Here is a 23,924-nt window from a genome sequence, read left to right as displayed (position 1 = left end):
GTGGATGTTGTATATTTGGATTTTCAGAAGGCCTTTGACAAGGTGCCACACATGGGGCTGCTTAACAAGATAAGAGCCCATGAAATTACAGGAAAGTTACATACGTGGATAGAGCATTGGTTGATTGACAGGAAACAGAGAGTGGGAATAAAGGGATCCTATTCTGGTTGGCTGCCGGTTACCAGTGGTGTTCCACAGGGATCAGCGTTGGGGCCGCTTCTTTTTACATTGTACATCAACGATTTGGATTATGGAATAGATGGCTTTGTGGCTAAGTTTGCTGACGATACGAAGATAGGTGGAGGGGCCGGTAGTGCTGAGGAAACGGAGAGTCTGCAGAGAGACTTGGATAGATTGGAAGAATGGGCAGAGAAGTGGCAAATGAAGTACAATGTTGGAAAGTGTATGGTTATGCACTTTGGCAGAAGAAATAAATGGGCAGACTATTATTTAAATGGGGGAAGAATTCAAAGTTCTGAGATGCAACGGGACTTGGGAGTCCTCGTACAGGATTCCCTTAAAGTTGACCTCCAGGTTGAGTCGGTAGTGAAGAAGGCGAATGCAATGTTGGCATTCATTTCTAGAGGAATGGAGTATAGGAGCAGGGATGTGATGTTGAGGGCTCTATAAGGCGCTGGTGAGACCTCACTTGGAGTACTGTGGGCAGTTTTGGTCTCCTTATTTAAGAAAGGATGTGCTGACGTTAGAGAGGGTACAGAGAAGATTCACTAGAATGATTCCGGGAATGAGAGGGTTAACATATGAGGAAGGTTTGTCCGCTCTTGGACTGTGTTCCTTGGAGTTTAGAAGAATGAGGGGAGACCTCATAGAAACATTTCGAATGTTAAAAGGCATGGACAGAGTGGATGTGGCAAAGTTGTTTCCCATGATGGGGGAGTCTAGTATGAGAGGGCATGACTTCAGGATTGAAGGGCGCCCTTTCAGAACAGAAATGCGAAAAAATTTTTTTAGTCAGAGGGTGGAGAATCTATGGAATTTGTTGCCACGGGCAGCAGTGGAGGCCAAGTCATTGGGTGTCTTTAAGGCAGAGATTGATAGGGATCTGAGTAGCCAGGGCATCATAGGTTATGGTGAGAAGGCGGGGCAGTGGGACTAAATAGGATAAAATGGATCAGCTCATGATAAAATGGCAGAGCAGACTCGATGAGCCGAATGGTCTACTTCTGCTCCTTTGTCTTATGGTCTTATGTTTGCTGTTGTGTGCTGGGGAAGCAGGCTGAGGGTAGCAGACACCAACAGAATCAACAAACTCATTCGTAAGGCCAGTGATGTTGTGGGGATGGAACTGGACTCTCTGACGGTGGTGTCGGAAAAGAGGATGCTGTCCAAGTTGCATGCCATCTTGGTCAATGTCTCCCATCCACTACATAATGTACTGGTTGGGCACAGGAGTACATTCAGCCAGAGACTCATTCCACCGAGATGCAACACAGAGTGTCCTAGGAAGTCATTCCTGCCTGTGGCCATCAAACTCTCCAACTCCTCCCTTGGAGGGTTAGACACTCTGAGCCAATAGGCAGGTCCTGGACTTATTTCCTGGCGTTATCTACTATTTATGGTTTTATTACTATTTAATTATTTATGGTGCAACTGTAATGAAAACCAATTTCCCCCGGGATCAATGAAGTATGACTATTACTACTTTCTATGTAATGCCTTATGGCCTTGTAATATATAGGATTATATGATCCCACAATTCATTCCCAATGTATTTTGTGAGGATTATGCTTCTCCTGTCCTGCACTGATCAGGATGGACTAGGACTAGAAGTCTTGTTCATTTTAGTGAGAATGTTTCTCATCCAGGATTAAGAAAATGTGTTTTTAAATTAGTTTGCAAATATCCATAACTCCGCCCCCCCCATGGAAATCTTTACCCAGTAGTATTTGATATTTTAACTTGAGAAGAAAGACCCTGACTATCTACCGTATCTTTACTTCTTGTAATTCAGTATTCTATCAGGTTGTCCCTCTAAATCCTACCCTCTGAAGAAAACATTTCAAGTTTATCTCTAATCCAGGTAACATTCTGATGACACACAAAATCCTGCAGGAACTCGGAGTCAAAGTTCAAAGTACATTTATTATCAAAGTATGTATACATTATGCTAATACAAAAGAACCTATTTTTTCTTAAAAAAAAGACTGTTAAAAAGACCTGATGTTCTGAGAGAGAAAAAAATCGTGCAAACAATGAAAGTAAACAAGTAGCATTCAGAACGAAAGACATACATGGTCATAGACATAGACATACTTTATTGACCCCGAGGGAAATTGAGTTTGGTTACAGCTGCACCAACCAAGAATAGAGCATAGATACAGCAATACAAAAACCACAAACAATCAAACAACAATATACAAATTATGCCAGATGGAAATGTCCAGGACCAGCCTATTGGCTCAGGGTGTCTGACCCTCCATGGGAGGAGCTGCAAAGTTCGATGGCCACAGGCAGGAACAACCTCCCGTGACGCCCAGTGTTGTATCTCGGAGGAATATGGCCGGAGTCCAACAGCAAAAAGTTCAATATCCGGGCTACAAACACGTTCCTCGATCGTAATATGACCAGGATTGCACCATCCGTTGTTAACCAGAACAGCAAGCCCCCAACTCCTTTACGCTTACTGCTCTCAGTGCACTTCCGGTCAGCCCGAATGGTCTGGAAGCCCTCCATGGAAAAGTTTTGGTCGGGTATGTCCACGTGCAGCCACGTTTCAGTAAAACACATAACGCTGCTCTCCCGAAATGTTCTCTGATTCCTGGCTAGCGCCATCAACTTGTCCATTTTATTACCCACTGAACTATTCTCCGTAAGTCTCTGTTATCTCGACCTGGTCCTCTTTCCTCGCCTTTTTGATCCCCCTCTGCATCCTCTGTGTGTTTTCCTCCAGATTTCAGCCGGGGTATCCACCGCTCTGTTCGCTAAACCGGCCGGCAGAAGCGCAATCAGCTGGTCCCTGGAATAAACAATGCGACCATACTGCTGCCCCGCTAATGAGACGTGTCCTAATGTAACTGTTTCCAGCGCTAAAAACCCAAATAAAACTCCCTCCATCAGCATGTTAGAGAGGTTGCAGCTTCAACGTGTTACCGTGAAAAAAAATACAACAAATAACGTAAGTTAAAAAAGTAAGAAGAAAAAAGTAAGAAAACTAGTTGGAACGGCTGTAACAGGCTGCATGCACCACCGGCGCATGCGCACTAAACAGTCCATAAACGAAGCCCGGAGCAGCCCACGGCCTCAGCCTCAGTTCAGTGCAGAGGCGAGTAAACATCATGAAGCCTGGAGTTGCTTCTATGGAAATGAATCAACAGGTGGCACTTTGATTATTTTGGTCCTGCACCCTCCTCTTTCCTGTAATGCAGCAATCAGATCTGTAGACAATACTCCAATCAAAGTCTTACACAGTTGCAATGTGGCTTCCAAACTTCTAACATTCAATGCCTAATGCCCCGACCTTTGAGGGAAGCATGTTGCTTCACCTTCTTTAACTCGCAATCTACTTACAGTACCGTGCAAAAGTCTTAGGCATGCGTTTTAAAAAATACTGTAAACAAAGATGCTTTCTAAAATAATGAGCTAGCAAGTTTCTAAGTATCAAAAACTATAAAGAGCAGTAAACAGTTTAAAAAAAAATCAAATGAATATTTGGCGGGATCACCCTTTGCTTTTAAAACTGCATTAATTCTCTCACGTACACTGTTATGCAGTTTTGTAAGAAAATCGACTGGTAGGTTGGTCCAAGCATCTTGGAGAACTTGCACCAGTTCTTCTGCAGACTTTGTCTGTATTGCTTGCTTCTGTAATCCCAGACAGCTTTGATTGATACTGAGATCAGAGCTCTGTGGAGGCCATACAATTTGAAACCATATTTTTTTTTAAAAAAAGGACCTAGGGTGCCTAAGACTTTTGTACAGTACTGTATGTTAACTTATTATAAAGCTAAGCTGCAGCAAGGGAAAGGAAAAACCATTTAAATTGCACCTTTCAGCTTTCAGACAGTCCTGAAGTCTGCAACCAGTTAAAACATTGGAAGAAAATTAACCATTTGTTGTATCAAAATCTGGCAGGCAATGTTCCATATTTTGCAATGAGATTTATGAAGATGCATTCATCAGGGTGCTCTTTATTGACTACAGCTCAGCAATTAACACCATCTCCTTGAAGCTATTTTATTTAGAGATACAGTGCAGAATAGGTCCTTCTGGCCCAACGAGCTGCACCACCCAGCAATCAATCTATGGAATGAGGTGGCAGATAAATGTGTGGCTGAAGAATTGGAGCACAGGGCAGGAATTCAGATTTCTGGATGATTGGGACCTCATCTGGGGCAGGTGGGACCTGAACAAAAGGGCCAGGTCGTACTTGGTCTGGGGGGGGGGCGGGGAACTGATATTCTTTCGGGCAGGTTTACGAGAGCTTTTGGGAGTAGTTTAAGCTAATATGGCAGAGGGATGGGAACCAGTATGATGGAACTGAGGATGAGTCAGCAAGTTTACAGGTAGATGATGGGTGTAACATGAATGCAAGTAAGGATAAGCCAATGGCTGGGTACAAATGCACACAGAGCAAAAAGTTAACTTGTACCACAGAGGCAAAATTCAAAAGCATGAAGAATGCAGGACTGAAGGTGTTGCATTTAAAAGCGCGTAGCCTTTGGAATAAGGTGGACGAACTCGTGATTGGTCGGTATGACATTGTGGGCATTACTGAGTTGTAGCTGAAAAAATGCCTTAGTCGGAGCTTAACGACTAAGCTTGTATCAAAAGGACAGGTAGGAAGGCATAGGCGGTGGTGTGGCTCTGTTGGTAAGAGATGGAATTACGTCTTTAGAAAGAGGCTGACATAGGGTCAGAGAATGCTGAATCTTTGTGGGTGGAATTAAGAAACAGCAAGGTTTAAAAAAAAAACATTATGGGAATTGTATATAGGCCTGCAAATAGTAGCCAAGATGTGGAGTTGAGATTGCAAAGGGAGCTGGAAAAGGCGTGTGATAAGGGTAATGTCACAATTGTAATGGACTTCAGTATGCAGTGGGATTGGGAAAATCAGGTTGGTGTTGGATCATAAGAGAAGGAATTTGTTGAATGCCAATGATATGGCTTATTAGAGCAGCTTGTGCTTGAGCCTACTAGGGGAAAGGCTATCTTGGGTAGCGTGTTGTGTGATAACCCAGATCTTATTAGGGCACTTAACATAAAGGAAATCTTAGGAGGCAGTGATCATAATATGATTGAACTCATACTGCAATTTGATAGGGAGAAGAACAAGTCACGTGTATCAGTGTTGCAATGGAATAATGGGAATTGCAGAGACTTGAGAAGAGCATGTCCATTTGGATTGGAGGCAGATACTAGCAGGGATGATGGCATAGTAGAGCCTGTGGAAATAGTCTCTGGAAATAGCCTACAAGGCACTAGATAGATATGTCCCATGGAAGAAGTTGTTCTCAAATGGCAGGGGTGGGCAACAGTGGCTGACAAGGGAAGTTAAAGACTGTATAAAAGCCAAAGAAAGGGCATATAAGGTAGTAAAAGTGAGAGGGAAGTTGGATGATTGGGAAACTTTTGAAATCCAACAAAAGTCAACTAAAAAAGCTATAAGAAGGGAAAAGAAATGAGGGCAAACTAGCCAATAATAAATAGCCATAGGGTTGGAAGATGTGAATCCTTTTGGGTTGAGTTAAGAAATTGCAAGGGTAAAAAGACCCTGATGGCAGTTATATATAGGCCTCCCAATAGTAACTGGGATGTGGACCACAGATTATAACAGGAAATAGAAAAGGTGTCAAAAGGGCAATATTATGATAGTCATGGGAGATTTCAACATGCAGGTCATTTGGGAAAATCAGGTTGGAAATGGATCCCGAGAGAGAGTTTGTTGAATGCCTATGAGATAACTTTTTAGAGCAGTTTGTCGTTAAGCCTATTAGGGGATCAGTTATACTGGATTGAATGTAATGAACTGGAGGTGATTAGGGTGATTAAGGTAAAAGAACCCTTAGAAGGCAGTAATCACAATATGATTGAGTTCAACTTGAAATTTGATAGGGAGAAGGTAAAGTCTGACATAGCAGTATTTCAGTGGAGTAAAGGAAATTATAGTGGTATGAGAGAGGAGTTGGTCAAAGCAAATTGGAAGGAAATGCTGGCAGGGATGACAGCAGAACAACAATGTCATGAGCTTCTAGGAAAAATGAAGAAGGTGCAAGATAGATGTACAGGTTTCCCCCGCCATCCGAAGGTAGAGCGTTCCTATGAAACGGTCCGTAAGCTGAAATGTTGTAAAGCGAGGAAGCAATTACCATTTATTTATATGGGAAAATTTTGTGAGCGTTCGCAGACCCAAAAATAACCTACCAAATCGTGACAAATAACACATAAAACCTAAAATAACATTAACATATAGTAAAAGCAGGAATGATATAATAAATACACAGCCTATATAAAGTAGAAATACTTTTCCACAATCATTACTGCACTGTTCTCCGTAGCGAAATTCTCACGCAAGCGCCGTCGGCAGAAAATCTCACTCAAGCGCTCTCGGCAGAAACACGGCGCAAGCACTCTCCGGTAACCTTTAAGCTATGAAGCTGCCAAATCATACCAAATAACACATAAAAATACACAGCCGATATAAAGTAGAAATAATGTATGTACAGTGTAGTATCACTTACAGGAATCGGGACAGCGCCGACACACTGATGATGGTGCGTTAGACTGAGTCGTCGCAGGTTGGGTGGTGCAGTGGCCCCCACCCTTCAGGCCGCTAACCGATAAATTGCCGCGAAGCACGCAGGGGTCCAACGGTAGCCGGGAGGCACACAGCACATCTTTAAGAAAAAACCCAAAATAAACATGCTAATTAATTACGTGGCGGATGGCACCTAATTAATTAGTGAGTTTATTTCGGCTTTTTTCTTAAAGATGTGCTGTGTGCCTCCCGGCTATTGCTGCATTCTCTGCGAATCGGTACAGTATCTGTCCGCGGCCTGGGTGTTAGGGTGGTGGGACACTGGGGTGTCATCTCGTCGTCTGTTTCCATTAGAGCAGGCAGCTCATCTTCTCCTATGACTGCCTGCCTCGATGTCGAAGGTTGAGATTCGTCGTCTGCTGTGATGAATGCGGAAGGCTTGCTTGACTGCTGAGCCTCGCGCATTTTTCTATCATACAGTTCTTTATAAGGACCTAAGCCATCCTGCAAATATCCCCTAAGCCTACGTACCCTTTCAAAATTAAAGTCGTGCTTTACCACTGCAGCGAAAATCTCTTGCAGTCACTTTCGGTCCGTTCGCTACTGCATTTGGTTTCGATTGTTATCCTTTCCTCTTCCAATTGCATCAGCTCTTCATCTACCAGTTCTTGGTCATGGGATGCCAAAACCTCTTCAACATCATGTTTGTCACCTTCCACAAGCCAAACTCACGTAGTCCTTACTTTGTTCACCATGATCAAAATGCTCAATTATGTCTAGTTTTTCGCTAAGTGTAACATGCTTACGAGCTCTTTTAGGCTTTTCCAACACCTTAGAACTCATCTTGCAAGCGGCTGCTCACAGGCACGTGTTTAAGCAATGTTGTCGAGAATGCAGTTCCGAATCCAGGGAGAGCGGCTGCTTGGGGCGCGTGGCGTGCTGCCTTTTATTGCCCGCTGATTTTTTCGTGTGCTGATTTTCCCCGCATGCTGCTTTTTTTCGTAACAGTGAAAACACCTTCTGAAAGCGAAAACAGGGTACTAATGTCGATCTTTCGTAACAGTGAGGTTTCGTAAAGCGAACGTTCGAAAAGCAGGGGACACCTGTATTCCAGAAACAAAGAAATACTCAAATGGCAAAATTGTACAACCGTGGCTGATAAGGGAAGTCAGTGCTAATGTAAAAGCAAAAGCGAGGACATAGAACAAAGTAAAAATTAGTGGGAAGCTTTTCAAACCCTATAGAGAGCAACTAAAAGAATCATTAGGAGGGAAAAGATAAAATATGAAGGCAAGCAATATCAAAGTGGATAGTAATAGCTCTCTCAAGTATGTAAAAAAAAATGAGAGATGTGAGTGGATATAGGACTGCTAGAAAATGAGGGAGGAGAAATAATGGGCCAAGGAGATGTCAGATGAACTATATGTGTATTTTTCCTCAGTCTTCATTGTGAAGGCCAGGAAGTGGGGCTGAGAAGGGAGAGAAAAAAGGATCAGGCATGATTGAATGGCAAAGCAGACTTGATGGCCCAAATGGCTAATTCTGCTCCTATGTCTTATGGTCTTGTCTAATAATATAAAGCAAGATTCTAAAAGTTTAAGTTATATAAAGAGTAGAAGGGAGGTGAGAGTTGATATTTGGACCACTGGAAAATAACGCTGGCGAGGTGGTAATGGGGGGGGGGGGGGCGAAGAATTTGCAGATTAACTTAATGAGTACTTTGCATCTGTCTTCACTGTGGAAGATACTAGCAGTGTGCCAGAGGTCCTTGAGTGTCAGGGAGCAGCAGTGAGTGCTGTTGCTATTAAAAAGGAACAAGTGCTAGGCAAACTGTAGGATCGTAAGGTGGATAAACCAACTGGACCAGATGGACTTCATCCCAGAGTCCTGAGAGAGGTTGCTGAAGAGGTCATGGATGCCATGGTCTCGGAGGACTGGAAAGTTGTATGTGTCACTCCATTCTTTATGAAGGGAGGATGGCAAAAGAAAGGAAATTATAGACCAGTTAGTCTAACCTCAGTGGTTTGGAAAGTGTTGCGGTCTATTGTTGAGAATGACGTTTTTGGGGTACTTGGAGACTAATAATAAAATAAGTCAAAGTCAGCATGATTTCTGTCAAGGGAAATCTTGCCTGACAAATCTGTTGGAGTTCTTTGAGGAAGTAACAAGCAGGGATGAATGGCCTAATTCTGCTCCTATGACTCGTGGTCTAACATCTCATCCATATTTAGTGCCCTGGGTCACATTTTTTTTACTGTTATGCTGTAGGTATTTAATTTTAGCAGTTCTGTCAGAGCAGTCTCTTCTGCTTTCAGTCTGTTTGGGTTATCGTTGAAGATGAGGGATGCTGAGGACACTGTCATCAATTTAGGATGGTAGAACTGGGGAAGGTTCTAGAGAACGCTGTGAGAGTTTTTTTTAGAGACACTAAGTTTGGGCTCAGACTTTGGCGAGAGATGAAGAGGGAAGGCGCTAGAGACAGCGGGTCGTAGGATTGGATCTGGCGGGAAAACGTGATGCAATGGAGCCAAGGTGTGGAGGTCTACCTAGGATCAGTGATTATGGCTTTTGGAAGATAATAGCTCCAACCTGTGCTCATTTCACTGTTTAATTATAATAGGCCCTTTTTTTTCTTTCTTTTCTTTACTCACTCTTTGGTTAAGATAATGTTCACAAATATACTTTATAATTGTATGCAATGTGCGTTTTGTTACTTCATGCTAACGGGCTATTGCAGGGCAGTAAATCACACAGCCATTCACACAAACCGGGGCTTGGGCGAGATGTCCCAACCCCTTGGATTTGGCGGGGCTGAAGTCATATACACCCTAGACGTACGAAGCCTGGGAAAGGTGGGTTTTCGCCATGGAGTCCAGTGGCTGTTGGCAAGGAGCTAACGAGCTGCATTTCCAGAGATGCCCAGTAAAAAGGGGTTTCATACAGTCACCATCAGCACAGGTGCACCACAAGGCTGTGTGCATAGCCCTCCTCTCTACTTGTTTTATACCTACGTCTGGCTAAATACTACTCCAAAACCATGTTTAGGTTTGCTGACGGCACAACTGTCATTGGCCAAATCAAAGATGGTGACGAATTGGCATATGGGAGGCAGATTAAAAATCCGGTTGAATTATGCCATAAGAACAACCTCTCACTCAACGAAAGAGCTGATTATTGACTACAAGAGGAAGAAGCCAGAAGTCCACGAGCCAGCTCTCAACTGGTGATGAAAGGTGGCAAGGGTCAGCAACTTTAAATTCCTCTGTGTTATCATTTCAGAGGATCTGTCCTGGGTCCAGTACATAAGTGCCATTATGGAGGAAGCACAGGAGCGCCACTACTTAGGAGTTGGTGAAGATTCTGCATGACCGTAAGACCATAAGATACAGGAGCAGAAGTAGGCCATTCGGCCCACTGTGTCTGCTCCACCATTCAATCATGGGCAGATCCAATTCTTCCAGTTATCCCCATTCCCCTGCCTTCTCCCCATACCCTTTCATGCCCTGACTAATCAAGAACCTATCTATCTCTGCCTTAAATATACCCAATGACTTGGCCTCCACAGCCTCTCGTGGCAACAAATTCCACAGATTTCCACCCTCTGACTAAAGTAATTTCTCCGCATCTCTGTTCTAAATTGACATCCTTCAATCCTGAAGTCATGCCCTCTTGTCCTAGACTCCCCTACCATGCAAAATAACTTTGCCATATTTAATCTGCTCAGGTCATCTAAAACGTGGACAAACATCTATGGATGAAATCTAAAACTTTGACAAATGTGTGGTGTAGAGTATATTGACTGGTTGTATCATGGCATGGTAGGAAACACCAATGCCCTTGAATGGAAAATCCTACAAAAAATAGTGGATACCATCCAGTCTGTTACAGGTAAAGTACTTCCCAGTATGGAGCATATCTGCAAAGAGCTCTGTCACAGGAAAGCAGCATCCATCATCAAGCACCCTCACCATCCAGCCTTGGTTTCTTCTTGCTGTTGTCATCAGGAAGAACGTACAGGAGCTGCAGACCCACAGCACCAGGTCCAAGAAGAGTTATTATCCCTCATCCACCAGGCTCTTGAACCAGAGGGGATGGCTTCACTCAACTTCACCGTCCCCTTTATTGAATTGTTCCCACAAACTATGGACTCACTTTCAGGAACTCTTCATCTCATGTTCATGATATTTTTGCTTATTATTGTATTTTTCTTTGCAGTTTGTCTTTTGTACATTGGTTGTTTGTCTATCCTTTTGGGTCCGGTCTTTTGTTGATTCTATTGTTTCTTGGATTTACTATGTATACCCACAAGAAAATGAATTTGTGTTGTATATGATAACATTTATGTACTTTGATAATATATTTACTTTGAATTTTTGATCTTGAGCTATCAAATAAACATCGGGTGGAAACTAAAGATTTCACCTGCTTTTTTTTTTACAATGGTGCCAGTCTTTCATTGCTACTTTGTCAACTCATTATGTGCTTTCATCTTTTGTTTGAGCTTGAACTATTGATTATCTGACTGAAGACATTATATGAAGATTACTTAAGATGCAGAGATGGTGGAGGCAGTTGCAATGTTTGAAAGGCTTTTGGATGGGTTCAGTTTTGTATACCCAGGAGGCCCCTTGATGCTGCTTCTAGATATACTAACTCTCGTCATTTTGCTGCAGGTTTTCCTATTGTCAATCCTTCTTCCAAGTTCTCAATGAACTCAATGACTATGCAGGCCAACGTGAAGTTGTTGCTGAAGAAATAGGCCACAGAGTCTATGGAGAGCTTGTTAGATATGCTCATGATCTGAAAATTGAAAGAAAAACAGTGAGTATTTATATTAATCTTAATATAGTGTAGAGCAAACAATGTTATTTCCCTTCCTTTTTTTAACTTGTTGCCTGAGCAAAAAAAAACTTGGCTATTGAGAAGTGGCCCAGTGAAGTGATTGGCAGATGGGGTTTGAAACAAGTGGAAAAGATGGTGGAGATTTGAGCGTAAATTCACGCCAAGTGATTTTCAGGAATAGCTTCTTCCCCTCTGCCATATGATTTCTAAATGGACATTGAATGCCTGAACACTACCTTACTATTTTTTTTAAATTAATTTCTGATTTTGCATTACTTAGCTTAATTTAACTAATGCACATATTTACTGTAATTCAGTTTTTTTCCCTATATTTATCGTGTATTGCATTGTACTGCTGCCGCAAAATCAACAAATTTCTCAAGATATGCTGATGGTATTAAATCTGGTTCTGATTCTGAAATTGAGAAACAGTGTCAGAGAAGATAAGCCTGTAGACGGTTTTAGTGATTTAGCTAAAAATGGTTCAGTCGAGGAAATAGATCTTAATAGAGGTACTTTAATAATTAAAGTATAGTCGGTCAAATGGGCACGTGAATTTGAATGCATCACCTCTAGATGCATAAGGATGAAAGATTAGATAATAAAGGTAGAATGAAATTGATTTGATCTCATAACCATTGAGAGATAGGATTGCTTCATGTGCAAGGTTGGGAATTAAATATTCCAGGATACTTCACTTCTGTGAAATACTGGAAACGGAGAGGTGAGGACATCTACTGAAGAAGATAAACACGAGAAAGTCTGCATGTACTGGAAATCCAAAGCAACACACACAAAAAGAACTCAGCAGGTCAGGCAGCATCTATGGAAATGAGTGAACAGTCGATGTTTTGGGACTTTCTTCAGGACTGAGAAGGAAGGGACAAGACACCAGGAAAAAAAAAGTTGGGGGGAGGGGAAGGAGGTTAGCTGGGAGGTGATAAAAAGCCAGGTAGGTGGGAAAGCTCAAGGGCTGGAGAAGAAGGAATCTGATAGGAGAGGAGAGTGAACCAGGGGCACTAGGGGGAGTGATAGGCAGGTGAGAAGAGGTAAAAGGTCAGACTGGGGAATAGAGGAAGATGGGTGGAGGAATACTTATCAGAAGGAGAAATTGGTATTCATGCCATCAAGTTGGAGACTACCGAGACGGAATATAAGGTGTTGCTCCTCCACCCTTAGGGTGGCCTCGTCTTGGCACAAGAGGAGGCCGTGAACTGACATATTGGAATGAAATTGGGAATCGGAATTAAAATATTTGGCCACCGGGAAATCCTGCTGTGACAGATGTTGTAGAGCTGGTCGATAAAGTGGTCCCCTAACTTGTGATGGGGCTCACCAGGGTAGAGGAGGCCACATCAGGAGCACGAGACGCAATAGATGATCCCAGCAGATTCACAGGTGAAGTGTTGCCTCACCTGGAAGGACTGCCTGGGGACCTGAATGGAGGTGAAGGGAGTAAGTGTAGCACTTAGGCTGCTTGCAGGGATAAATGCCAGAAGGGAGATTAGTGGAAAGGGATGAATGGACAGGGGAATCACGGGGGAAGCAATCCCTATGGAAAGCATGGGGGGGGGGAGGTAAAGAGGTAAAGATGTGTTTAATGGTAGGATCCCTTTGGAGATGGCAGAAGTTGCAGAGGATAATGTGTTGGATGAGGAGTCTGATGGGGTGATAGGTAATGACGAGGAACTCTTAACACTAAGGTGGTGGGAAGATGGGGTGAGCGCAGATGTACGGGAAATGAAGGGCATGTGGGTGAGGGCAGCATCAATAGTGGGGGAATGGAAACCCTGTTCTTTAAAGGAGAGTCCTGGAATGGAAAACTGTGTCCTGGGAACAGATGCAGTGGAAGCAAAGAAACTGAGAAAAATGAATAGCATTTTTAGAGATAGGGTGGGAAGATAATTAGTCAAGATAACTGTGGGAATCAGTACATTTATATATAAAAAAATATCGGTTAACAGTTTGTCTCCAGAGATGGAGGCAGATCAAGAAAGAGGAGGAAGGTGTCAGATGGACTAAGTGAATTTATTGGCGGGGTGGAAGTTAAAGGCAATATTGATTAAAATTAAGGAGCTCAGCATGGGTGCATGAAGCAGCGCCAAAGCAGTTGTCAATGTAGCAGAGGAAGATTTGGAGATTACTACTTTTATGTGTTCTTCTTCCTTCAAATATGATTCTGCTATCATTGGAACCTGTGATATACATTTTGATGGTGTATTTCGGGCTGGTTGAGCGATCTGACACTTAGCTATCTCTTACGGAGTACAGTGAGGTTGTGATTGGAGCGTGCGGCCTGGAGGCCAAGAAGCCAGAAGATGAGGTGCAAGCCCAAGATCAGCTTATTTCTCGCTGATTAAATGGTCAAGCAAGATTGAAATCAACGAAGATGAGAGTGGAAGGCGAGCGGCTGTTCCGCACCGCCTGCTTGTGTTTGACTGGTCTCTTGCTCACTGCTCTTGGAGGAAGGTGCTTGCATTTGACTGGTCTCTCTGTCTTGCTCTTCTACAATGGTACCAGAGTCTTGGGTTTTGGCACGGTTTAATTGAAGTGGTTTGAGAATTGGATTCTGTAGTTCATGTTTTGATATGTTTGTAGTTGCTCCTTTTTTTTTAATTGCTATTTTGATTGGGGTTGACTTGCTCTGCAGCCTGCATTCAGCAAACGACACAGCGCTAAGTTGAACTGAACTGAGCTCAACTAAACTGAACATTCCTAGACTGTTTAATGACTCTGGTTTGATGTTTTATATTCTGTTTTTTTTTGCTCTTTTTTTGATGTTTGTGCGATTTGTTTTTATTTTGGCATTGGTGTTCGATGTTTTCTTTGAACAGGCTCCATAGTGTTGTTTTGTTTTGTGACTGTGGGGAAGACTAATCTCAGGGTTGTATACTGAATGCATACTTAGATAATAAATGTACTTTGAATCTTGGGTGGTAGTTCTGATAACAGATGAGCTAAAACCAAGAAGGCAAAAGGATTGTAAGAGAAGTTCAAAATAATAGATTTATTATTGCCATGTGTACAAAAGGCTTTTGTTTATGTGTTATGCAGGCAGGTCATGCCCTGATATATCAAGATAGTATATAGAAGGAGAGTGTTGCAGAGAAAGTGCATTGCAGGTAAACAAATAAAGTGTAAGGGCCATGACGAGATAGACATGCAGATCAAGAATTTCATCTTGAATGTGTGAAGTTCATTCAAGAATCTGTTAACAGTGTGCTGGACGCAGTCTTTTGAGTTTGTGGTATATGATTTCAATCTTTTGTGTCTTCTGCCCCATGATAGAAGGGTGAAGAGAAAATGACTTGATGAGAGAGGTCCTTGATTATGTTGACTGCTTTCTTGTGACAGCAAGAAGTGTAGACAAGTCAATGGAGGTGAGGCTGATTTGCATGATGAACTGTGCTGCATTCACAATTGTTTGAAATGTTTTGCATTCTTGGACAGAACAGTTGCCACACCAAATGTAATACATCTGGATAGGATACTTTCTATGAAGCATCTATAGAAATGGGTAAGAGTCATCAGAGATGCCGAACTTCCTTAGGAATTCCTGAGGAATTAGTCATTAGTATGCTTTCTTGACCAATGTTAATGTGGATGGACCAAGACAAAATTATTGGTGATATTTACACTGAAGTAGAAGCTCTGAACTATGTCCACTTGGAATCATTTTGGGTGGAGATAATAGAACAAGACAACCTGTATCTAGTATTTATCCATGAAAATAAGGTGGATTAATTCTTTTTGTAGCCTCGGGGGAGGGGGGGGTGACAGAGGGAGAAGTAATAATACAATAGCATATTTCTGTTGATTTTTCAGGGTGACTTATTTCTTGGTCTTGGATTTTCAGTCCAAATAAAGCAAAATACATGGAGATCATTAAGTACCTTAAAATTATATATTAGTTTATTAATGAAAAAATATTACTAGGCTTGTAAATGGACCCATTGTGTGTGTTTGACATAAGAAAACAATGGCACAAATGTTCTTTTTTTGTGTAATCTGAGACCATAAGATAAAATTAACCCATTCAGCCATTGACTCTGCTCCACCATTCCTCATAATCTTTGACGTCATTACTATTCAAGAAACTACTGTACTGTGCAAAAGTCTTAGGCATGTGTTAAAGAAAAGATGCTTTCAAAAATAATAAAGTATTTAAATATCAAAAAATTACTATAAAGAGCAGTAACAGTAAAAAAAAACACTAAATCAAATCACTATTCGGTGTGACCATTCAATTCTTAGGTACACTGTCATGCAGTTTGATAAGAAACTTGGCCGGTAAGTTGTTTCAAGCATCTTGGAGAACTTGCCACAGTTCTTCTGCAGACTCTGGCTGTCTCACTTGCTTCTGTCTCTCCATATAATCCCAGACAGCCTTGATGGTATTGAGATCAGGGCTCTGAGGAGGCCATACCATCTGAAACCTTATTTTTAAAAAAATAGACTAGGGTGCCTAAGACTTTCGTACAGTACTATATCAACCTCAGCTTTAATTATACCCTATGACTTCATCCCCACAGCTTTCTGTGGTAATAAATTCTACAGATTCACCACCATTTGGCTAAAGAAGTCCTTCCTCATCTCTAAAGGAACATCCAAGTGTTCGGAGTCTGAACCCCCCCCCCCCCCAGTCCTAATATTGTAGTTAAGAAGAAGGTTCGTTTGGGGTTGTTGGGTGACGTGGTTCTAAGGGCCAGAAAGGCCTACTCCATGCTGCATTGCTAAATAAACTGCAGGGCATTGTGAACAAAACTTAACATGTCATGGAAACTAGCCTCCTCCTCTCTGACTATACTTCTTGCTGCCTCAGTGAAGCAACCAGCATGATCAAAGACCCCATCTACCCTGGACATTCACTTTTCTCCCCTCTTCTGTTGGGCAGAACAAACATGAAAACACATACCATCAACTCGAGGGCAGCTTCTACCCTGCTGTTGTAAGACTGTTGAGTGGTTCCATAAGATATAGGAGCAGAAGTAGGCCATTCGGCTTATTGAGTCTGCTCTGCCATTTAATCATAGGCTGATCCAATTCTTCCAGTCATCCCCACTCCCCTGCCTTCTCTTCATATCCTTTGATGTCCTGGCTAATCAAGAACCTATCTATCTCTGCCTTAAATGCACCCAATGACTTGGACTCCACAGATCTTACCACCCTCTGAGTAAAGTAATTTTTCCACAGCTTTGTTCTAAATGGACGTCCATCAATCCTGAAGTCGTGCCCTCTTGTCCTAGACTCTCCTACCATGGGAAATAACTTTGCCATATCTAATCTGTTCAGACCATTTAACATTCAGAATGTTTCTATGAGATCCCCCCTCATTCTCTTGAATTTCACAGCATACAGCCCAAGAGCTGCCAGACGTTCCTCATAAGGTAACCCTTTCATTTCTGGAATCATTCGCGTGAATCTTCTTTGAACCCTCTCCAATGTCAGTATATTCTTTCTAAAATAAAGATTCCAAAACTGCACACAATACTCGGAGTATGTTCTCACCAGTGCCTTATAGAGCCTCAACATCACATCCTTGCTCTTGTATTCTATACCTCGAGAAATGAATGCCAACATTGCTTTCGCCATCTTCACCGACTCAACCTCAAGGTTAACCTTTAGGGTATCCTGCACAAGGACTCCCATGTCCCTTTGCATCTCTGCATTTTGAATTCTATCCCCATCTAAATAATAATCTGCCTATTTATTTCTTCCACTAAAAGGCATGACCATACACTTTCCAAGATTGTATTTCATTTGCCGCTTCTTTGCCCGTTCCCCTAAACTATCTAACTCTATCTGTTTCCTCAACACTACTCGCTCCTCCACTTATCTTTGTATCATCGGCAAATTTAGCCACGAATCCATTAATCCCATAGTCCAAATCATTGATATACATCATAAAAAGCAGTGGTCCCAACACCGATCCCTGTAGAACTCTCACTGGTAACTGGCAGCCAGCCAGAATAGGATCCCTTTATTCCCACTCTCTGTTTTCTGTCGATCAGCCTCGTGTGCGGCATCTTGCCAAAGGTCTTCTGAAAGTACAAGTACACCACATCTACTGCATCTCCTTTGTCTACCCTGCTTGTAATTTCCTCAAAAAAAATTGCAGTAGATTAGTGGGGCAGGATTTTCCTTTCAGGAAACGATGCTGGCTTTGGCCTTTCTTGTCATGTGCCTCCCTGTACTCCATAATCTCATCCCTAACAATCAATTTGGATAGCTTCCCAACCACTGATGTCAGGCTAACAGGTCTATAGTTTCCTTTTTGCTGCCTCCCACCCTTCTTATATAGTGGAGTAGCATTTGCAGTTTTCCAGTCTCCAGTGCAATGCCAGTATTTATCAATTCTTGAAAGATCATTGCTAATGCCTCTGCAATCTCTCCAGCTACTTCCTTCAGAACCTAAGGGTGCATTTCATCTGGTCTAGGAGATTTATCACCCTCAGACTATTAAGCTTCCTGATTACCTTCACAGTCGTAATTTTCACTGCACCTACTTCACTTCCCTGACACTCTTGAATGTCCGGTGTACTGCATGTCTTCCACTGTGAAGACTGATGCAAAATACGCATTCAGTTCCTCTGCCATCTCTGCGTCTCTCATTACATTTTCTCCAGCATTATTTTCTATTGGTCCTATATCTACCCTCAACTCTTATACCCTTTATATACTTTAAAAAACTTTTAGTATCTTCTTTGATGTTAATTACCAACTTCCTTTCATAATTCATCTTTTCCCTCCTAATGACCTTCTTGGTTTCCATCTGCAAGTTTTTAAAAGTTTCCTAATCCTCTATCTTCCCACTAACTTTGGTTTCCTTGTATGCCCTCTCTTTTGCTTTTACTTTGGCTCTGACTTCACTAGTCAGCCATGGTAGTGTCCTTCTTCCATTTGAAAATTTCTTCTTATTTGGAATATATCTGTCTTGCACTTCCTTCATTTTTTGCAGAAACTCCAGCCATTGCTGCTCTGCTGTCTTTGCTGTTAGTGTCCTTTTCCAGTCAATTTTGACCCTCTCATGCCATCGTAATTTCCTTTATTCCACTGAAATACCAACACATTAGAATTTGGTTTCCCCTTTTCACTTTGAAATTTGAGCATGAAGGATTCTAATCCACCTATGGTCTTCTATTGGCTCTCCTCCATTATGTCCTGTTTAAGTTTAGAGAAAATAAGAAGTCGGATATTTGGTACATCCTTTAAATTTGAGCAAATCTGACGACCTTTTATCCAATATTTTCATTTAATTTGATTTATTACTCTTTCAATCTTTTTTTCCCTGAAGTTTTAGATTTGAACAGAAAGTCTGTGTTTTTTTTGGTCATATCCTCAAAATAGACTGCCCAGTCCCTTTTTTTTGTTTGTTTTTTTTTATATATAGTGTAGCGGATTTTTTTCTCTTCATTTAAAACTCAATGTTTTTTTCTTTTCTCTTCATAAACTGATAAGAGGAGAATTGCTATTTTCATTTTTTATTATATATTTTATACTAGTTTAACAATATGATTTTAACAAAGTTTATCTTAATCTCAGTTTATATTGTTACATATATATATTTTTTTTTTGAGATAATTCTCCTCTTGATTGTATTTATGCACCTTTTAAATCAATAAAAAGATTACTAAAGAAAGAGAAAGAAATTTGAGCTCGATCATATTGTGATCATTGTTCCCTAAGGGTTCCTTAATGTTGAGCTCACTTATCCCCTCTGGATCATTGCAGAGCACCCAGTCCAGCACAGCCAATCCCCTAGTGGGCTGAGCAACAAGCTGTTCTAAAAAGCCGTTCCTTAGACATTTTACAAATTCTCTCTCTTAAGGTCCAGTAGTGGCCTGGTTTTTAACACTTTCATGTTAAAATCCCCAACGATGATCATGACATTGCTCTATTGACAACGCCTTTTCAAGCTCCTGCTGTAATTTGTAATCCACATCCCAGCTGCTGTTTGGAGGACTGTATACAACTGCCATTAGAGTCCTTCTATGCTTGCCATTTCTTAACTCAACCCATAGAGACTCTATACTTTCCGATCCTGTCATCCCTTTCTAATAATTTAATATTATTCTGTATGCACAAGGCCATACCACCCCCTCTGCCTACTAACCTATCTTTCAGATACACCGTATATCCTTGGACGTTTAGTTCCCAATGGCAGCCATCCTTTAGCCAAGTTTCAGAAATGGCCACAATGCCATACTTGCCAATCTGTAGCTGAATTTCAAGATTGTCCATTTTATTTCTTGTACTGCAGGCATTCAGATATAACACTTCCAGTCCAGTATTTGTTTTCTGCTGTAAATTCCCTGGTGCGATCAGGGCTCTTGACTTCTCAATTGACTCTGTTATGTCCTTGCACCTTATGTCTACCTACATTGCACTTTCTCTGCAGCTGTTGCACCTTATTCTGTATTCTGTTACTGTTTTACATTCTTCTACCTCAATGCACTTAGTAATGAATTGATCTGTATGAAATATGCAAGGCAATCTTTTCAATGTACCTTCATGTGCCAATAATAAGCCATTCCAATAACATTATACAGTATATAATCAGAAAAGGATGAACAGACTGAGTGTACTTTCTCTTGAGAAAAGACTAGGGATGACCTAGAGATTTTAAATTGATAGGTTTGGATTAAATAGATGTAGATAGAATATTTCCATTCGTGAGGAAGAGCATATTTATTAAGAATTAAATAAAAGGTTAATTAAAAGTGCTGAAAATGTGGACCTTGCAGCTGCAGTAAATAGTTGAAGTGAGTGGTGTAGGTGCACTTATGTGGAAGCTGTATAAGCATATGAAGGAGAGTGGAATAGGGAGTTCGCTGAAGAAAGGTGGGAGAAGACCAGAGTAAGGCATAAGTACTGGCATGGGCAGATTGAACCGTATGGCCTCTGTCCATGCTGCCTTTCCTGTGACGGACAAATTACAAATAAATATGACTCGATGCTCTATCATTGGTGTATTGATATTGGCTAAATTATCAGACCCAGAATCACATTGAACGAATAAGATAAAACGTTTGCATTAATCTTGTGCAAGTACATCAAGGACCAAACTGTAGGGCAGTTTTGATTTTTTTTTAAGATTGTTAGACAGTCTTGAACATTAGAACTTTCTGGCTTTTTCTGCAGCATCTCCAGGAAGGACGTAAAGCCCAGCAGTATTTGGATATGTGCTGGAAACAGATGGATAATGTAAGTTGTGTATTTTTTTTTATTAAGCTGACTTTGGATCAAAATCTTCTGTGAATTAGGTGGCACGTTAGTGTAATGCTATTACAGCACCAGTAACTCTGGTTCAGTCCCGCTATCTGCAAGGAGTTTGTACATTCTCCCTGTGGCCACATGTGTTTCCTCCCGCATTCCACAGCAGATTAATTGGTCACATGGGTGTGATTGGGCACTGTGGGCTGTTAAATCGGAAAGGCCTGTTACCTTGCTGTATCTCTAATTTAAAAAATAGAGCAGGGGTCAGAGCGATGCATGCTGTAATTCCCTTAAGCTGAGAAATGTTTCACATCGGAGGCTGTTATATTTTGTTCCCATTAACAAAAGCAACAACAACTTGTCTAAGTTTCCACTATCAAATGTTGTTGAGAGGTGAAAGGGCGAAAGAACATCCCATCTGGCGTCAATCTAGGTACTGAATTTTTTGACATGTCCAAAGTCACTTCCACAGTAGAACCCTTCAAGATCGTTCCACAGTAAAACCTTACGAAAATCCTTCCACAGTAGAACCTTGCAAGTTCTTTCTACGAACATCTGAGAACTCGTGTCTAAATTGGGAGAAATGTCTTGCAAGACACCCCTATGGTAATCCGTGTCTCATCAGCAGGACAGACCTGCCAGATAGAGTGGCACAGTATTTTACAAGCAGAGGGACTACTCGGCATTGACTGCAGACTCCATGGTATTGAGTTACTATGGCCAACTCATAGAACTTAGACCCTTCATACCATGATGTTGTGCTGACCTAAATGTATTCCACAATCAATCTAACCCCTTCCCTCTCCCAAATTGTGCACTTTTTGGAATTTTCGTTTCTGTGTATTTTGTAGAACTTTTGTTTTAGTAAAAGGAAGATTCATGTCAAAATCTTATTCTAGAGATTTTGTATGATAAACATATATAGCAAACTCTGGTTTATGTGGTATTCGTGCAATTAGAAATTTCATGCAATCAGAAGATGTTTCTCAGAATATTAAGCATTCAACTTTAACTCTCAGGGTTGATTTAATCTTAATAAAATGTTGTTAAGGTATTCAGAACACCAGAAATAAATTGCAATGCCTTTTTCAGTATTGCAACCAAGAGACTTTTTAGGCTAAGAGGAAGTTTTACCCAGGCTGTGCTAGGTGTAAATGCCTAGTTGAAAAAATGTGGTATCATTTTTAAAAACAGTGAATTTTATTTGAAGTTTTATGCAAAATTTAAATGTGAAAAGGCATTTTTAGTTTATTTTTATGCAGTTCAGTAGCAGCAATATCCTCTTTGAAGATTAGGCACTTGGTACGATGGTCAGTACAGTCAATCATTTGGTTATTTTTGCAATATGTTTTATTACAATTGTTTAACATTAAAATGTAGATTGCAGCATAGAAGTTATTTAAAATGATAAGTACATGACATGTAGTTCAGCAAATTATTTAAATATTTGTGTATAGAATGTATGATGTAGTTTTGTTTTTGGATTGATTCTGAAAAATCTAAAATATTCATTACAACCAGCACATCCCATTCCCCCTGGATGCTTGATTATAATCAAATAATGTCATATTTTCTAATTTTATATTTTGGAAAACACAAGATTCTAAGATTCAAGATGGTGCCAGCAAACAACATAACCAATTGTAAAGTCCTTCATAGTTCACAAAACGACTTCTTTTCCTTCTTTCAGATATAATTCTACTACTAAGCTGAGTGCAAATGGAACCTGTGAGTTACATTTTGATGGTGTGTTTTTGGCCAGTTGAGGGATCTAGCACTTTGCTGTCTCCAAGGGAGTTTGGTGAGGTTTGGAGACGGGCCCATGATCGACTCCATTGCTCCTCTCCGACTGAGGCGAGGTGCAAACCCATGATCGACTCCATTGCTCCTCTCCGACTGAGGTGTCGAGGGCGCAAACCCATGATCGAGTCCATTGCTCCTCTCCCATTGAGGTGAGGCGCAAACCCATGATCGACTCCATTGCTCCTCTCTGATTGAGACGTCGAGGGTGCAAACCCATGATCGAGTCCATTGCTCCTTTCCGATTGAGGTGAGGCGCAAACCCATGATCGACTCCATTGCTCCTCTCTGATTGAGACGTCGAGGGCGCAAACCCATGATCGACTCCATTGCTCCTCTCTGATTGAGACGTCGAGGGCGCAAACCTGTGATCGACTCCATTGCTCCTTTCCGATTGAGGTGAGGCGCAAACCCATGATCGACTCCATTGCTCCTCTCTGATTGAGACGTCGAGGGCGCAAACCTGTGATCGACTCCATTGCTCCTTTCCGATTGAGACGTCGAGGGTGCAAACCCATGATCGACTCCATTGCTCCTTTCCGATTGAGGCGTCAAGGGCGCAAACCCATGATCGACTCCATTGCTCCTCTCGGATTGAGGCGTCGAGGGCACAAACCCATGATCGACTCCATTGCTCCTTTCCGATTGAGGCGTCGAGGGCGCAAACCCATGATCGACTCTATTGCTCCTCTCTGATTGAGACGTCGAGGGTGCAAACCCATGATCGACTCCATTGCTCCTCTCTGATTGAGACGTCGAGGGCGCAAACCTGTGATCGACTCCATTGCTCCTTTCCGATTGAGACGTCGAGGGTGCAAACCCATGATCGACTCCATTGCTCCTTTCCGATTGAGACGTCGAGGGTGCAAACCCATGATCGACTCCATTGCTCCTTTCTGATTGAGGCGTCAAGGGCGCAAACCCATGATCGACTCCATTGCTCCTCTCGGATTGAGGCGTCGAGGGCACAAACCCATGATCGACTCCATTGCTCCTCTCGGATTGAGGCGTCGAGGGCACAAACCCATGATCGACTCTATTGCTCCTCTCGGATTGAGGCGTCAAGGGCGCAAACCCATGATCGACTCCATTGCTCCTCTCGGATTGAGGCGTCGAGGGCGCAAACCCATGATCGACTCCATTGCTCCTCTCGGATTGAGGCGTCGAGGGCACAAACCCATGATCGACTCCATTGCTCCTCTCCGACTGAGGCGAGACGCAAACCCATGATCGACTCCATTGCTCCTCTCCGACTGAGGCGAGACGCAAACCCATGATCGACTCCATTGCTCCTCTCGGATTGAGGCGTCGAGGGCACAAACCCATGATCGACTCCATTGCTCCTCTCCGAC

General features: G+C 41.9%; 1 protein-coding gene across 2 annotated transcripts in view; it reads left to right on the top strand.

Annotated features, from left to right (window-relative positions):
* Positions 1-23,924, top strand: part of fnbp1l (formin binding protein 1-like) — a 181,493-nt gene that overhangs the window by 116,431 nt on the left and 41,138 nt on the right. For both annotated transcript variants that reach the window (XM_063064635.1, XM_063064636.1), the window contains exons 4-5: positions 11,388-11,535; positions 20,698-20,760. In XM_063064635.1, the coding sequence (XP_062920705.1) occupies positions 11,388-11,535; positions 20,698-20,760 (211 nt within the window). The remainder of the gene's footprint in view (positions 1-11,387; positions 11,536-20,697; positions 20,761-23,924) is intronic.

Source organism: Mobula hypostoma, chromosome 12, assembly GCF_963921235.1.
Source record: "Mobula hypostoma chromosome 12, sMobHyp1.1, whole genome shotgun sequence".
In the NCBI taxonomy this organism is placed as follows: Eukaryota; Metazoa; Chordata; class Chondrichthyes; order Myliobatiformes; family Myliobatidae; genus Mobula; species Mobula hypostoma.
The sequence above is the reverse complement of the archived record's forward strand: the minus strand, read 5'-3'. Positions and strand labels throughout refer to the sequence as shown.